The sequence below is a fragment of the Lepidochelys kempii genome, chromosome 1 (assembly GCF_965140265.1).
Source record: "Lepidochelys kempii isolate rLepKem1 chromosome 1, rLepKem1.hap2, whole genome shotgun sequence".
NCBI classification, from domain to species: Eukaryota; Metazoa; Chordata; order Testudines; family Cheloniidae; genus Lepidochelys; species Lepidochelys kempii.
Window position 1 is genome coordinate 119136549 of NC_133256.1, and position 17598 is coordinate 119154146.

General features: G+C 39.7%; 1 protein-coding gene across 4 annotated transcripts in view; it reads right to left on the bottom strand.

The window, feature by feature from the left end:
• TMEM131 (transmembrane protein 131) overlaps positions 1-17598 on the bottom strand; it is a 202525-nt gene that overhangs the window by 50819 nt on the left and 134108 nt on the right. For all 4 annotated transcript variants that reach the window (XR_012159916.1, XM_073352811.1, XM_073352822.1 and 1 more), the window contains exons 18-28: positions 16789-16893; positions 15013-15099; positions 11734-11886; positions 11514-11589; positions 11302-11419; positions 8002-8140; positions 7755-7864; positions 7209-7275; positions 3231-3382; positions 2438-2580; positions 981-1167 (exon numbers count right to left, since the gene is read on the bottom strand). Coding sequence is in view for 3 of the 4 variants with exons in the window: in XM_073352811.1 (XP_073208912.1) it covers positions 981-1167; positions 2438-2580; positions 3231-3382; positions 7209-7275; positions 7755-7864; positions 8002-8140; positions 11302-11419; positions 11514-11589; positions 11734-11886; positions 15013-15099; positions 16789-16893 (1337 nt within the window). In the remaining variant the exon portion in view is untranslated. The remainder of the gene's footprint in view (positions 1-980; positions 1168-2437; positions 2581-3230; positions 3383-7208; positions 7276-7754; positions 7865-8001; positions 8141-11301; positions 11420-11513; positions 11590-11733; positions 11887-15012; positions 15100-16788; positions 16894-17598) is intronic.

The following is a 17598-nucleotide window of genomic DNA, read 5'->3' on the forward strand; positions in this document are numbered from 1 at the left end:
ATTAAGCCAATACCAGAGGGCAGTTTTATCTAGTAGATTAAGCCAACTAGATACAATGGCTGGAATTAAATTTGGACCCATTTTTTTTCCTTTAAGAAAAAAATCAAACTAAAATTATGCAAAAAATGCAAAATTTAAGAGTGACAGTCATTAAGCAATGAAACAGATTACCAAGAAAAGTGGAAAGTTCGTCACTTCATCTTCAAGTCAAGATTGAATATCTTTCTAGAAAGCTAAGCTGTAGTCTCATCACTAATTGTTGAGCTTGATGCAGGTATTAATGGGTGAAATTCTATGGCCTGTGTTATGCAGCAGGCCAGACTACTTAGAGTGCTCCTTTACTGTTTTAAATTCTATGAATTTTTAGTAAAGGCTAATCAATCGGTACACAAAAGAAGCATTAAATACAATCAGGGCCCAAAGATCATTTTTGGAGCAAAGGGTCCTTTCTGTAGCCAATTCTTGATTAAAACACCCACTACAATTTCAGTCAGTGCAGCATACACAAAACCCGCAGGGTTAAAATGCTGTATGTTATGATAGGAGCACTCATAATACAGAGATGGATCCTTTTCAGTACACACCACAATCAATCAAAAGGATATGTTAATCTACGTCTATATTCTACGAGATCCTGAATGAAGTTGTCTTAATATTCATCTGTTTATACAATTCCAAGTTTACAGCAAATTGTTTCATCACCATCCAGTAAATACAACACTGTACTCAGCTGTGAAATCTCTTTAATGAGTTCTTGCAAACAGTTTGTTCCACTTTTAGAAAGGAAAGGAAGCTTCACAATCTTTGTTTGTACAGAAGAAAATTAAGCAACTCAAAGTTTAAATGGGGAAAAAAAAAGGATTTAACCAACACCGATTTCTTACTGAGTAAAGCTTTGTACATACATTTTCTAATGTAAGACTATTCTCAAATGATCTACATGAGGAAATGGCCTCACTCTTTAACAACAATGTACTTACAATATGACAATGTCTTTAGAGGCATTAGCACTTAGTGCAAACTCTTGACAGTTAACAACTTTAAATCCATATCCTTCACATGTATATCCACTGATTTCCATGGACTTCACATTAATCTGAAGCTGCCCTGTGTTTTCCACTTTGAATGTTCTTTTCAGTGTGAAATTTGGTTCTTTTAATTTCATTTCTAAAAAGATATAGAACAAAGCAATTAGGACTGTGTTAAGCCAGTATAGTGCAGTAAATTCATTATCTACAAAAAATGCTTGCGAAGTTCTGTTAGTACCATTCTCACTTTAAGCCCAACAGTGACACTAGGAAATACATGTGTCAGGGAAGTGGTGGATGGTTTAAGTGCTGACCTTTGGACAAGATGTTAAAACAGAGGTCTCTGCAAGCAGTGTCAGATGGCTGTCAAGTAGAATGGTTTTTGTCCAATTCCAGAGCATTCGATTCTCTCACAAAAAACCTGGAGAAAGCTATTGAGACTAATATTGCTTATAAAAAACCAGCCCCCATCCCAATTGTGTAGTAGTGTAAGTTACTGTTCCATCACTGTGTCTACTTTGCTTCTGTACACAGTTTCTCTACTAGCAGCATTTAACTGAACGTTGTAAACATTAATTTCAGATAGAGTACAGATAATACTACACTTACTAACACTAAATTCTTTTCTATCCTGAAAATAAAGCTCACGGATGACATCAAAGACATTGAAGTCAGCATTGTTAAAAGGAATATGGAAAACCAATGTGAGGCATATGTTCAGAGGTAGGATCTGAGTTTTCAACTTCAACTCAGTTTTCCACACATCACTCAATGGAGAAGGATTTGTCTGACCATCCATGAAGAAATACCATAGATCTCTGGCAAAGGCTGAAGGCCAAATCTTCTTGACTAGTTCTTTAGCCCCAATTCCTGTACCCTCTCCCTTCCCTGCCCCCCACACAAACTGTTAGCATTGAGGGCTGCTAAAGGATTCGGGAAGACAGAGGGCTGGTTGCTTCTTTGGTTTACCTATTCTCCGACTGAGAGATCCAGGGCCATTCTAGTGGGTTTTCTGTTACTTTTATCTGTCTTCACTCTTCTGCTCTTAAAAATTGAGGTTATATAGCCACTAGTATCCATCACTTTAAATTAAAGTAACGTTAGACAGACCTTCATCTGTATGTTTACATTTTTTTAATTAATTTGTTTACAATGACAAAATGCCCAAGACACTATGAAAATAAAAATTTTTGCCCAGAAATATTGCTTGTATATTGAAATACGATATTTTTCATGGTACATCAACTATGAGTTCACACATTTTACATATTTTTAGAGATTCATTTAATCTAGGCATTATAAAACAAGAAAAAGTGATATTTTCTAGTTACTGCAGATATTCGTAGTTGTGTACATCAGATGTCACGAGATTTTCTGTTCAGTGTAATAGGTCTTCATAAAATACTCACTTTCTGAACAGTCTTTTAATAACGTTTCAGTGATCTTAAAACGTAATGAACTTCCTGGACCCGGAGGCTTGCCTGCAACCCTCAGACTTTCAGTTGTTCCTTGGCCTTGTACCATAATGGCATCTATTACAGTCAAATTATTTCTGTATAAGGAGAATAGGGGAAAGAAGAAACATTTAGCAAAATAAATATGTACTCCACTGCTCCGACAAACATGTTCACAAACTATATTACATTACATCCCAATCCTAGAACTGTCTTATGTATATGAGTAATCTCACTCACAATTCCCATGCATAAGGATTTGCAGGTTAGGGGCTGCAGTAACCAACACAAAGCATACTAAAGTTTAGTGAAGAAACTTGTAATTTAGTTATAAAATTTTATCATTAACACTTAGAACTGCAAAGCTCCTACATGCTTCTTTCAAACAGTAAACACACTTATTTAAACTCTTGACTTCTCACAGCAAGAATATTTAAGGAAAATAGTGTTTGACCCGTCCCTACTTTCAATACAAGAAGTATAGATGAACTTGAAAAGAATTTAAACTTCTTAATATAGAAAGCATATTGGTAACACATGAATATTAGAAGATATGAACTGAATGCCTTTGACCACTGTAAATCATAGTGTAATGTATACAAACTAAATCCATCATTCCAAATCCTGGAGATTCCACAATTAATCTTGAAACAATGGGACAACTTATTGGTCACAAGTGGTCAAATGTGTAACCTACACATAAATAAGAACCTTATTAACTCAAACCCAATTCAGAGACCTACCATACCTGATGATAATTAATGATGAAACAGTCTTATTAAGAACTGGAGTAAATTTTACTTTGACAGATTTTCTCTCTCCAGGCTTTAAAACTATGTTTAGAACCAAATGTCGAGATAGACCCTCTGCAAATCCTGTAGTGCTCTGCAATGGCTGAACCTTAAGACAATGAAAAATAAAAACCACTTTTAAAAATAGGGAATTTTGCATAGATTCCAGTGAGAACATACAAACTATATTTTCTAAAAAATTCTCATATCAAAAGGTGCTTCCTGATGAAGTTGTTTAAATACTTAATTAGCCTAGTTAAAGTCTTCTAATTCTCTAACAGAAAAAAAAAAGTTGTTTGTTTTTTTTTTAAAAAAAACACACACAAACATTTATTCATGAGAGTGTCCACCATGAACAGGAAGTTCCCTTCAAGTAATTGGTAAAATACAAATAGTCTTAAGTCAATGAGAGTTTGATCAGGCAAAAACAAACAGGTTGCAGCTGCTATTCTGCCACCAGTTGATATGCAACACTAGTTACTTTTAATTTTTAAGCTACCATAGCCTTTAACAGAAAAACAAAAGATCTACAGCACAAAAAATCCTGCATTTATTACCAACTTGGTAAGCAGCAGGATATGGACCCTGGACTTCAGGAAAGCAGACTTCGACTCCCTCAGGGAACGGATGGCCAGGATCCCCTGGGGGACTAACATGAAGGGGAAAGGAGTCCAGGAGAGCTGGCTGTATTTCAAGGAATCCCTGTTGAGGTTACAGGGACAAACCATCCCGATGAGCGAAAGAATAGTAAATATGGCAGGCGACCAGCTTGGCTTAATGGTGAAATCCTAGCGGATCTTAAACATAAAAAAGAAGCTTACAAGAAGTGGAAGGTTGGACATATGACCAGGAAAGAGTATAAAAATATTGCTCGGGCATGTAGGAATGATATCAGGAGGGCCAAATCGCACCTGGAGCTGCAGCTAGCAAGAGATGTCAAGAGTAACAAGAAGGGTTTCTTCAGGTATGTTGGCAACAAGAAGAAAGCCAAGGAAAGTGTGGGCCCCTTACTGAATGAGGGAGGCAACCTAGTGACAGAGGATGTGGAAAAAGCTAATGTACTCAATGCTTTTTTTGCCTCTGTCTTCACGAACAAGGTCAGCTCCCAGACTGCTGTGCTGGGCATCACAAAATGGGGAACAGATGGCCAGCCCTCTGTGGAGATAGAGGTGGTTAGGGACTATTTAGAAAAGCTGGACGTGCACAAGTCCATGGGGCCGGACGAGTTGCATCCGAGAGTGCTGAAGGAATTGGCGGCTGCGATTGCAGAGCCATTGGCCATTATCTTTGAAAACTCGTGGCGAACGGGGGAAGTCCCGGATGACTGGAAAAAGGCTAATGTAGTGCCAATCTTTAAAAAAGGGAAGGAGGAGGATCCTGGGAACTACAGGCCAGTCAGCCTCACCTCAGTCCCTGGAAAAATCATGGAGCAGGTCCTCAAAGAATCAATCCTGAAGCACTTGCATGAGAGGAAAGTGATCAGGAACAGTCAGCATGGATTCACCAAGGGAAGGTCATGCCTGACTAATCTAATCACCTTTTATGATGAGATTACTGGTTCTGTGGATGAAGGGAAAGCAGTGGATGTATTGTTTCTTGACTTTAGCAAAGCTTTTGACACGGTCTCCCACAGTATTCTTGTCAGCAAGTTAAGGAAGTATGGGCTGGATGAATGCACTATAAGGTGGGTAGAAAGCTGGCTAGATTGTCGGGCTCAACGAGTAGTGATCAATGGCTCCATGTCTAGTTGGCAGCCGGTGTCAAGTGGAGTGCCCCAGGGGTTGGTCCTGGGGCTGGTTTTGTTCAATATCTTCATAAATGATCTGGAAGATGGTGTAGATTGAACTCTCAGCAAATTTGCGGATGATACTAAAGTGGGAGGAGTGGTAGATACGCTGGAGGGGAGGGATAGGATACAGAAGGACCTAGACAAATTGGAGGATTGGGCCAAAAGAAATCTGATGAGGTTCAATAAGGATAAGTGCAGGGTCCTGCACTTAGGATGGAAGAATCCAATGCACCGCTACAGGCTAGGGGCCGAATGGCTAGGCAGCAGTTCTGCGGAAAAGGACCTAGGGGTGACAGTGGACGAGAAGCTGGATATGAGTCAGCAGTGTGCCCTTGTTGCCAAGAAGGCCAATGGCATTTTGGGATGTATAAGTAGGGGCATAGCAAGCAGATCGAGGGACGTGATCGTTCCCCTCTATTCGACATTGGTGAGGCCTCATCTGGAGTACTGTGTCCAGTTTTGGGCCCCACACTACAAGAAGGATGTGGATAAATTGGAGAGAGTCCAGCGAAGGGCAACAAAAATGATTAGGGGACTGGAACACATGACTTATGAGGAGAGGTTGAGGGAGCTGGGATTGTTTAGCCTGCAGAAGAGAAGAATGAGGGGGGATTTGATAGCTGCTTTCAGCTACCTGAAAGGGGGTTCCAAAGAGGATAGTTCTAGACTGTTCTCAATGGTAGCAGATGACAGAACGAGGAGTAATGGTCTCAAGTTGCAGTGGGGGAGGTTTAGATTGGATATTAGGAAAAACTTTTTCACTAAGAGGGTGGTGAAACACTGGAATGCATTACCTAGGGAGGTGGTAGAATCTCCTTCCTTAGAGGTTTTTAAGGTCAGGCTTGACAAAGCCCTGGCTGGGATGATTTAACTGGGAATTGGTCCTGCTTCGAGCAGGGGGTTGGACTAGATGACCTTCTGGGGTCCCTTCCAACCCTGATATTCTATGATTCTATCATTAACTTCAAAGCGGTGCAACTTGATTATTCACCACGAGCAATCTGAGTTACAAAATAGTCACCTAGTTTCCTAAAACCCACAGAGGACAGGGTATTCAGAGGGTTGTTTCATGTGCATCTCTAACGCTAATATTACTACTTTGCAATTACATAGTGCTTCACATCTTCAAAGTGCTCTACAATAATTAAATCTTCACAACACACTTTGAGGTAGTCAGGCTAAGTATTACCAATGTAAAAGGAGAACACAAATCTAAAATTTCTAAAAATTTCTCCAGTGACCTTTTCCTGATCTTGATCTTACTGAAGAAAGCACTGATTTATGAGACGATAGTAAAATAAGTCAGTGGTTCTCAACCAGGAGTCCGGTCCCCGGGGGACCACAAGCAGGTTTCAGGGGGCCCGCCAAGCAGGGCTGGCATTAGACTTGCTGAGGCCCAGGGCAGAAAGCTGAAGCCCCATCGCATGCGGGCTGAAGCCCAGGGCCCTGAGTCCTGCCATCCAGGGCTAAAGCTGAAGCCTAAGCACCTTAGCTTTGCAAGACCCTTTGTGGTGTGGAGTCCTGGGCGATTGCCCTGCTTGTGCCTCTCTAAGGCTGTCTCTGGCTTTTATATGCAGAAAAACAGTTGTTGTGGCACAGGTGGGCCATAGAGATTTTATAGCATGTTGTGGGGACCTCAGAAAGAAAAAGGTTGAGAACCCCTGAAATAAGTAACTAGGTATAGCTGAGCTAAAAACTGACTAACTGGAGGGAAAAGAATAAGTGTTTTTATACGTTTGAGGAGAACATCTGCTTAGGGGGATCACAAGTAAAATTTAGACTGTCAAAAAATTCTGAATGAAAAGTGAAGTGACAGATGCCCCACCACCTGGATATTTAAAACTAGCATCCAAGAATATACTGTAGGGAATACTTGTATATCAGTAAGGGGGTAAATAAGCCAACAGATATTTTTCATCTTTAAGTTCTATAATTATATAAAAGAATAAACATACAGGAAAAAAGTTAAATTTGAATTACACACTAGACTTGCAGGAAAACTGCTCTGCAATGTCCGTTAACATATCCAACGGACATCAGATGGCATTAATAACTTTGAAGACTCTATGACTGTATTTTTATTATACAGTATTTGTGTGGCTATGTAAAAACATTAGAAAAGAAGAAAGTGTTTTGAAATACTTACAGAGTTTCTGGAAACCTGGAATTCTAGTGTCCTCAAATTGAAATTTGTTGGCTTACTCAAGTTAAACCTAAAATATAAACATATACTTCTTACCAAACTACATTACAGTGAGAAAGGATGTTCAGGTATTTATGAAATTCACATAATTGACAATATGGCCTTTTTAACACTTTCAAATAATTTATGGATTTCAACACTAACCAAAAGTATAGAATTTATATTAAGATGACTGTAATGAAGACTACACAGATAAAATGGCCACTCATTTTTCTTATTTTGCTTGGTCTCTCCCTTCTCCACTCTGCTTTCCAAAGAGGAAAATCTGAAGCATTTGTTTAGCTCACCAGCTTTGCCCCAAACTGATGGCTGGCAATGGAAGTGTACTAAAGTTTCTTTACCTTTTCATTTCCCATTTATACTAAAGCTCTGAATTCTCTCTACAACACTGCTGCTGTTGATAAATACTGCATTGATTCCCCCCACCTCCCTGCAAGAAGCACATTTGGTATCAAAGGAAGGAATTTAAATATTCCAAACAATACTTACCGCTCTATTAATTTGTCTACAAAAGATGATGGGTTGGAATACAGAGCTAAAGGAAGGAATTGAACATAGACAGGAACATCTGCTGGGTTTTCTAGAAGAATTTCTTCCTCCTAATACAAAAGTAACAATTTGACAAGCGTTTACATGCATATTAATTGTGAATATAGTGAAACTTTTCCAAATATTAAGACCTATTTCAAACTATGCTGTGTCAGTGTAAAATGATCCTATTAACACACACACTTACTGATGAGCTGTTGGTATTTGTAAGTGGGAAACTTAAATGGCGTGGTGAACTGAGTATGGATGGCCAGGCCAGTTCGGCTGTGATTTTCAATATTACATCCTTCTGGAGATCTGTGTCCACTTCAAACATGGCACTCAACCTAGGGGGGAAAAAGTTATAAAATCTACCTTGTGATAATGGAATGTTGATAGCCTAACAAGCAACATTTTGTTAACTTTCCATGCACTCTAGAAAATGTATAATTATTGTAGAATGCACCATTCTTCAATATATTTTTACTTTTGTAAAACATTTGATCTTTACCTGTACTACCGCTATTTTAGTTATAAAAAAGGAAAGCACAAAAGGACAACACAACCACACTGTCTGTGTTGTCACACCTCTGCAGAATATTCTATGCTTTCTTGTTTTGTTCCTCCCATGCCTCCTTCAATTACCAGAGTATTCTTTTGTTACAAAGGTGTTTTATGGTAGTGAGACCATGACTAAGGCTCTGACTACAGTGGTGCAAAAAGGGAGTTAGAGTAAACAGCTACTGCTAAATCCTTTTCTAATACTGTTTGGCTGTCCAGTGTGAACAGGGTCAAATAGTATTAAAACTCATGAGTGGATATGTAAAGTTACTTCTATATACATTAGCTGTTTTTAAACACTGGTCCAAGATAGTATAGCTCCAGCTATACTGGCTTCACAAACTGTGTTAAGGTCTGTCTATGTCATAAATACAGGACACACAGTGAACAATTTTACAGCAATGCCAACTCCCACCATTTTATCACAAGTCTCAGGATATTTGGTGTTCTGACTCTGGGATCTGGTGCTCAATTGGATTTTAATGAAAGTTAGGATTTTCTCAAAGAGTTCCTAACTCCCATGGCTGCAGAGAAAAATATTGACTATCTGACCCAAGTGAACCCTAAATGTCCAAACCAGAAAGCAAGTGAAAAGAATCTCATATTTATTTATGTTAAACCTCATGATTTATTGAGGCCTGGGTCATGATATTTGAAAGTTTAGGGATGGTAGTACTGAGGATACATGTTTGTCCCCTGATGCAGTTGCAATGTGATTCCAACTTGAGACCCTCAATTTGGTATCAAATTGTAACTGCATCAGGGGACATTAGACGGGCATTAGCCGGCTAGTCTAACTGGACTAAGATGGTAAATTTTTCTGTATCCCTACTTCAGTTTTCCTCTTGCCTCAGTGATGGTCCCTCCTCTGGCCCAGCTGCTCAGTGCACTCACTCTTCTGAGCGCCACTGTCATGCTGAAAGGTGCAGAGCACAAGTTTAGGGAGGAAATGGAACAGAAGGATAAGTGTGATGAGTAGTCACACCAGGCCAAAGAGATTCTCACCCAGTAAGGGACAGAGTAGCCCAACATCCAAATAAAACTTACTAGCTGGTGTGGAGATTCAGTAGACAGGTGGGAGTACTAGAGATATGGACAAAAAGCCAGAGTTCAACAGGTCTCAAGCACTTCAGCCAAGGCCTTCTGTTGGTGTGACTATACCACTCTGGGCTTTAGTACCAGAGTCAGGTCTGTCCAGTATTCAGACCGAGCGTGCCCTATTCTTTGTTTAAAGTTTCTCTGTATTATTTGTTTCTTTAAGTGAATTTAGAGGGCTTCACACATTCACTGTATCATGTAACTATTTGGAAATGTGTTTTCCTGTATTTCTTTCCCTCCTCCTCAAATATTCTAGCCTTTACTGTAAACTGCAAAAAGCTGATAATTTCGGGGAATTCTGACAGGGTCATATTTCCCTTCCTTTAAGAGTTACTGTTGTGCTTTCTGAGGGATGTGCCAGGCACTTTGGTTATGCTGTTGATATATTTCTATTGCAATATTTCATTACTTATGTAAAGTCTTTTTGTGTTTTCACAAAGTTTAACACATTAATAAAATCCAAGTTAAAATGGATATCATCATAATAAATAGGATCTCTAAAGCACTTTGCCAACGTTAACTAATCCACACAATACCCTTCTGAGACATTGAACATATTATCCACCATTGAAAAGCAGCCATTTCATGCATGAAATATAGCAGATGCTTTTAACAGAGCACAGTAGCACCACACAACAGTTCAACTTCTTAGGCATTAGTTTGAATAGGTTTTTAGTCTCATTGTTATGCTCCATATAACACCTTTCAAAAATGTATCCCAAAATACTTTACACAAAACTAAGGGATTCCTTTATTCATCACTGAAAAGTAGCACTCTCAGTATAGCGGCAAAAGGAGACAATCTAGATAAACAGGAACACAGCAGCTTTACACAGCAGCTATTTTGCACAAGCAATACCACACATTTTACGAATACTTTGCAAACTGGGGTTTCTTTTAGCCTTCTAGTTTACTTCTTAGAAAGGTGCTCAACTACAAATGCACACTAGCTGATTTACCTAACCTAGAAGTTCTCAAACTGTGGTCCGTGTACCACCAGTGGTCTGCAAGCTTCATTCAGGTGGTATGTGGATAGTTCCCTCTAAGGTGCACGCCTGGGAGGCCGCACATGAGAGAATGAAGGGCAACCCACCTAATTAGTGGAGCCGGGCAGGCATGACTCCACTAATTAGGTGCCTGGACCCTGGAGAAGACGCACATGTAAGATGAGGTTGTGGCTTTGGGGGGGACAATAGGCGGTAGGGGGCAGTGGGGTGAGAAGAGGGGGTGGGGTGAATTTGGGATGCACAGGGCTGTGGCAGCAAGAGAAAGAAGTGACCTTCCTCAGCTCCAGGGCTGCAACTGCTGGGGAGAGCCCTTCCCAGCCTCAGCTTGGGGGCTGCCACGGCAGGGGAGAGAGGGAGAGACCCCCCATCCTTCCCAGCTCCAGTTCAGGGGCTGCCATGGCAGGGGAGAGAACGCACATCCATCGCGTTAGAAAGGTAAGACAACTGACATTAAAATATGAGTTCTGTGCTTTTATTTGTAGAACAAAAAAACATGAATGATTAAGTTATTTTTATATAGCGCTTTTATCCAGAGTGCTTTACAATAGATCGCTAACGGTATCAACAACATTTGGAAAGTTCATTAAGTGGTCCGCCGAGACCCTCAGAATTTTCAAGTGGTCCACAGGAAAAAAAAAAAAGTTTGATAAGCACTGACCTAAGCCAAACATAGCACCTTGAGAAAAATGTCATTTTCCCCCCTTCAAACTCTTTTAGAATAGCAAACCTGGCAACTATTCCTTGCCCTTCTCTGGCAACACAAGAATTCAATACTGTAAACATGCAACACAAAATAAAAAGAATCAAGTGATTCACAGGGGACAGGGAAAATATACACTCACCTATGACCTGAGTTCTCTCGGATTCCTGCCCACACTCTGAACAAGTTCTCATGCAAATCCCAATCAGAATCCCATGCATCTTCTTGCATCGTTAAGCTGTGCTGAACTTTAGGTTCAGCTAAAAAACAAAAACCACTCTTTTATACAACACTTCAATATCAGTGGGGGGAAAATAAGTTGAGATTTTAATTGCAAAAATGAAAATTACTTACATTTAGATAGGAAAGGCAACCCCACATAACAGTGATTCCCACACTGTAAACCAGGATCAAAATAAATATTTGCTATCTGCAAAAAGTACAAGAATAACTAGATGAAGCAAGCATCTCTGACTAAAATAGAGAAAATAAATTCCCAATAACTGCAAAATTATCAATGTGTTACGTTTAAAGAAAAACTGCCTATTAGTACTAATAAACAAAACTCTCCAACCTTTGATTTTTTTCCTGGCTCTAAATCTTCTTTATTGCTCCTTAATCTCTTGTAATAAAACCGCACATCTTCGGACAGAGAACGTACATATTGTATTTTTACCTTCTGAGAGAAGGAATTCATAATATTTAAACTCTGATGAACTATTTTCCCCTAAAGGAAAGGAAAAAAAAATTATACAGTATACATTTCCTCCACTCACAACACACAGTGGGCAAGCCATCAGACATCTACCTACCCAGGTAACATTTACCTACCTTAGCATTTTGGCAGAGGCCCACAGAATTTTTCGTTCTGCCCTCCCACACTCTTCCAAAACAGAGCCAATTCCTCTCCCAGTATACCACACCACTACGCACAGAACCACCCTAAGTATTTTGAGGAGGGTTAGTAAGATGATTTTTTGAGATATTCCCCAAATTTATCTGACTCCTTTTACATTAAAAGTGCCAAAAGAGGGAGACCAAGGGCTGGATTTTAGGTTCCCTCAGTCCCAAGGCAGAAGAGGAACCAGCTGCTTGTGATGGAACTGGTGCATAGCTGCAAACATTTAGAAGTATTTTGAAAGGGACAATAAAGTGGGATTCTGGAGTCCAGTAGGTTCTCAGCTACCGCTGGGTTGCAAGTATGTATATGGTGAAATTTAGAACAGTGGTTCTCAAAGCCGGTCCGCTGCTTGTTCAGGGAAAGCCCCTGGCGGGTCGGACCAGTTTGTTTACCTGCCCTGTCCGCAGGTTCGGCCGATTGCAGCTCCCACTGGCCGCGGTTCGCCGCTCCAGGCCAATGGGGGCTGCGGGAAGGGCGGCCAGCACGTCCCTTGGCCCGCGCCACTTCCCGCATCACCCACTGGCCTGGAATGGGGGACCGCGGCCAGTGGGAGCTGCGATTGGCCAAACCTGTGGACGCAGCAGGTAAAGAAACCGGTCTGGCCTGCCAGGGGCTTTCCCTGAACAAGCAGTGGACCGGCTTTGAGAACCACTGATTCAGAACACACACAATGCTTTATAAATACTACTACTAAAACATCACAATCAGAGATGGTCAAAAAACAGGATGAAGCCTGCATGAAAATTCATGAAAAACAGATGGATGTTTCACAGACAATTTTTGAAATTCCAAGTTTGTGTACCAGCTCTAGTCATGACCCTCTCTCTATAAAGCAGGTAAGTAACACATTTCATCATTTTAAATCAGAAGAGTTAGGTGACTCAACTAAGTGTCATCTGCAGAGCCCTGATTAGAATGCCTGAGCCCCATGTTCTCTATCCTGTGTCTATTTCACTATACCATGCTGGCACTCACTGAGATACTCCTTCTTCTGGCAAAAAGCCATCAAGGATGCTCAGTAGAGGACTGGCTTAGCTGGAAATTGTGATTGCCCTAACTACCATCTCTGGCAGTATACATGCTACAGCCCCCACAGCCACAAACTACTCGGAGATCCTACCAAAAATTAGGGGACCTGCGGTCATGTTTTTCCACTCATTGAAAAGGTCAATGCTGGTGAACGTGAAGGGGAATATGAATAACCTGTGATCTTTAGTAAAGATCAGTGACCTACTTTCAACCTTCACAAAAGAATACAGACAGATGCAAACAAATGATGTTTTCAAGGTTTTATTGCAAGGAAGAGGACTAGAAACTTACATCCTTCCCTCAGATGAAATCTGAGATTTATCTTTTATATATCTCAGTGCTAGAGCTGGGGTGAGACACAGCTGTGGGCTTGCAAGCCCCAATGATGGCTGTAGGCTCAGGAAATTCTTGAAGCGTCACAAACAAGAAAAATAATTTTTCAACGTGATGACTGGTGCATGAAGGGATAGTTTACTACATGGCTTGGTCCTGATGAATGGACACATTCCATAGGAGGAAGAAATGACTGTGCCCAGAGCCCCATGTATGGCGTCTTGAAGATACACTCAATTTTTATTAATGGGCAATTTGGGACTCCATTAAACTCTTTGGCAAAAACTAATAGTTTTTTTTTGTTTGTTTGTTTTAAATCAAAACACTGTCTCAAACCTGTACAGTGATTACTAACAAGAAGAGACTATACAGCTGAATAATCCCCTTTGTGAGCTGACAGCCTTTCAAAAATCTTAAAAATACAATTCCCATCCTTTACTCAACTCACACCCTTGCAATAAAGCACCCCTATACTGGTCCTTTGCTACCATCTCTCTTCTCCCTCTCCCCCTGCACTTTTAGTTTTTGTATTCCTTTCTCGGATGATTTTCCCTTCTCCTTGGTTCACTACTCATCAGAAGGCTACATGCTGTTCAGACTGGGTGATCATCCATTCATGGCTCACAGCTGGGCCAGGCTACATGTGATCCCATGATTGTGCCAAATGCCCTGGGAGCAGAGAAGAACTGTTTAATGGACTGCTCCCTGACACACAGCCCTGTACAAAATCAGCTGCTTCTGGGGCTCAGTTCATGAAGACTGCAGCAGCAACAGCGATGAAAGATAGGCAGATCCCCATAAGCAGTCATTGTGTGTCTACAGAGGGATTAAAGTAGATCCAGGATCATACAGCTTCCTTGCTGTACTGTGCACATGTGCCCTTAAGGGCGACCCATCTCCAGGTTCAGAAACAATGCTAAATGCACAACTAATCTTGTATTTTTGTAAAACTGGCCAACTTAAAGAGTTTCTTTGGTTTCACAGTCTTTCTTCTGAAGGTCTCAGAAATCTGAAGATATACCTAATATAAATAGGTTTCAGAGTAGCAGCCATGTTAGTCTGTATTCGCAAAAAGAAAAGGAGTACTTGTGGCACCTTAGAGACTAACATATTTATTTGAGCATAGGCTTTCGTGAGCTACAGCTCACTTCATCGGATGTAGCTCACAAAAGCTTATGCTCAAATAAATGTGTTAGTCTCTAAGGTGCCACAAGTACTCCTTTTCTTTTTGCTGATATAAATAGATGCCTTTCTCTTATTCCTGGCACTAACGTAGAAGGAATGATGGGGAAAACAACTGACCACAGCTACATCATAGCGAAGCTGAATAGAGAGCCACGTCTGGGCCAGGAGTCAATATCCCAGGTTCTGTACAAGTGATACAATAAAAGAGGCACTGAGGTGTGTGTCATGCCTAGCATCTGGGGTGATGAGAGCTTCTATATTGCTGGCTAATGAGAGTTTAAGAATAATCACCACTGTTCCCTCCAGCATAGCAATTCACAAGTCAAAGCAAATCATAAAGGAAGTTGCTCCTGAAAAGGATCCGAAGAAAAAAAGAAAGAAAATATTGTGAACAAAAGTTCTTACTGGAAAGGAAGGCGGAAGGTGAATGTGTTTAGGGGAGCAAGTCAGTGAACCCACAGCTATTACAGCCTTCACAGGAATTGTCAAAATCTGAAAGAACAAGAGAAGTTTAGTAATACATCTTCCCCAAGTGGAATCTTTATATGTCTGTCTACTCATCCTTTTATTTCTGTTTTTAGTTACACCAACACATTTTCTTAAAAATCTAAAGTTCTATTATTCCTGTTTCATATTTACATATAATCAAGCCACACAGACTTGGCATAATGATATGACAACCAAGTGTGTAAAGTTTAATGTAAGGATGATTATTTTAAAGTCTCCAGCCCAATATTTTGATTACTCAGCCAATTTTCTAAAAGAAAATTCCTCAAGTCAAATGTTTACCAGGAAAAAAATTAAGAGGCCCATTTTTCCTTAATCGCATTCTACGAATTTATATGCAACTCAGTACAAGGCAAAATAAAACATACAAGCAAGTTACAACCTTCCCAATGGGCATTTTTGTTTTTCCTTGGAAAATACGACATCTTCTTAAAAATACTGCACTTGTGTTTACACAGGAGATATTAAACTGCTCTAGAAGCACTATAAATCATAGTAGTGTTAAGCTGTAGACACAAACATTTGTTTTAGGGATTGGAATATATATAAGTAATATTAAAGATGAACAGATATCAGTCCAACGAAGTCCTCACAATCAGAACAGGACTGAAATATGTGCACACACAGGAAAAAACAAACAGCTTCAGATTTTACAGCTGCCCAGAGGGTCAAATATGTATGCATCTGTGCATATGCAAACAAATGCCAATACTATTTCTGACAAATACAGAATACTGGAAGACTTTTAAAATATCCCCTTTTTTCTGTAGCTGCATCCAGAATAAGCTACAACACTTCCCGACTCCATAAATCCACAAAAACAAACAAAATGTTCACAATATAGTTTATAATATGCTATATCAACACATACTTAAAGACATTGGAAGCTACAGTCAAAAGTTGTTAAAAATGAAAGTGATCCCATCATATGCTTCAAGGTTACTCCTCTTATTGTAGAGATTAGAATATATCTTGTTTTGTGGATATTAGCACTGAAGACCAAAGAGGTCAAGTTAAGTAACTTTTCATTACTTCTCTCCAACAGTACGACTCCATATTGTGGGCGGATAACACATTCTAAAAGTCTCAAAAGGATGTGCTACAATGAGCTTTGAGAAAAAACTGAGCTATTATGCTTTCACACAAATGACAGACATGATACACTAAGAGTGTCATCACGATGTACCACGTCAAAAGATCCATGCCATGGTGCTTTGAGTATGCATCGACTCTCAATGCACTTGGACTCACCTTGAAGCGTCACATAATAGATTGAAACAGAGATTCCAAAAGCAAAGTGGAAAGCTGAGTGAAACTTGCCTTTTTTCAAATCCCTTCAGAGCAAATACAGTACCACTGTATTTCACTGCAACATATGCTTAATATAGTATTCTATCCACTGGGATCCAGACATGTCATTAATGGAATTGTTATGACTTCATAGTTGATTACTGATGTGGTTTGCATCATCAGTTATGGCAAGCAACTATTGCACCAATGTAGCAACTGCTTTTCAGAGTTAATATCTCAGTCAGTTAAAAAAATCTTCAAGTATAGCACAAAGTACCAGTCCACAATAGGATAAAATGTCTTTTACCCAATAGCCGAAATATAACAATTAACTCATCTCATCTATGGCAGCACCACTGTCATTTAGGTAGGCAATAAGTATACCTCATAATCTGTTGTTATTTGTAGGGCTCCATCATGAATTCCTTCAAGTTCTTTTGCTATTAGTTTTACTCTAAACACAGCATAATAACCAGATGCTAATATTACCTGTAAGTGGTAGAAATATATAATGAATCATTTATGTTTTATGCCACATTCTTCCAATATAAACAGAAATGTTAGTAGGAAACGTACCTAATAAACTGCAAGTTCTATATACCAATACAGAATCTGTTTAAATTACATACGTTAGCTGCAAAACAATTTTTCTTTCAACTTAATATTCTGATTAAATTAGACTGTAAATTCCTTAGCCCAGGGAGATGTTTTTTTAAACTTGTTTGCAAACCACCATGAACATTTACAGTGTTACCTTGATTAATATTTCCCTTTATAAGACCTAATTGTCCAAAACAGAACACAACATATCATGACAGAGAGCATAGTGAGTTATTTAACTATGGAAAGAACAGCAGAACCAAGCTTGGGATTTGTGGATGCTCTGCATTAATGTTAACAATGGTATTATGATTTAATACTATGAGCAGCATCAGTGATAGTGGGTTAATTGTCAATCCCTGCAAGCTGCCTATACAAATAAAATAAAAACATTATAAAAAATAAACTTTCTGTCCATTGTTCATCCACACCAGAAGACGGACAGAAAGCCATGGATTTGGTTTAATTAGGCCATGACTTTATTCCTCTCTCCACCTACTGCAAGGGAGCCCATAAAGAGGCAATGCCCCTTTTCTTCCAGCTAGCCGGACAAAGACCCACTATGGTTGCAGTGGGCACATTCTGTAAACAAAG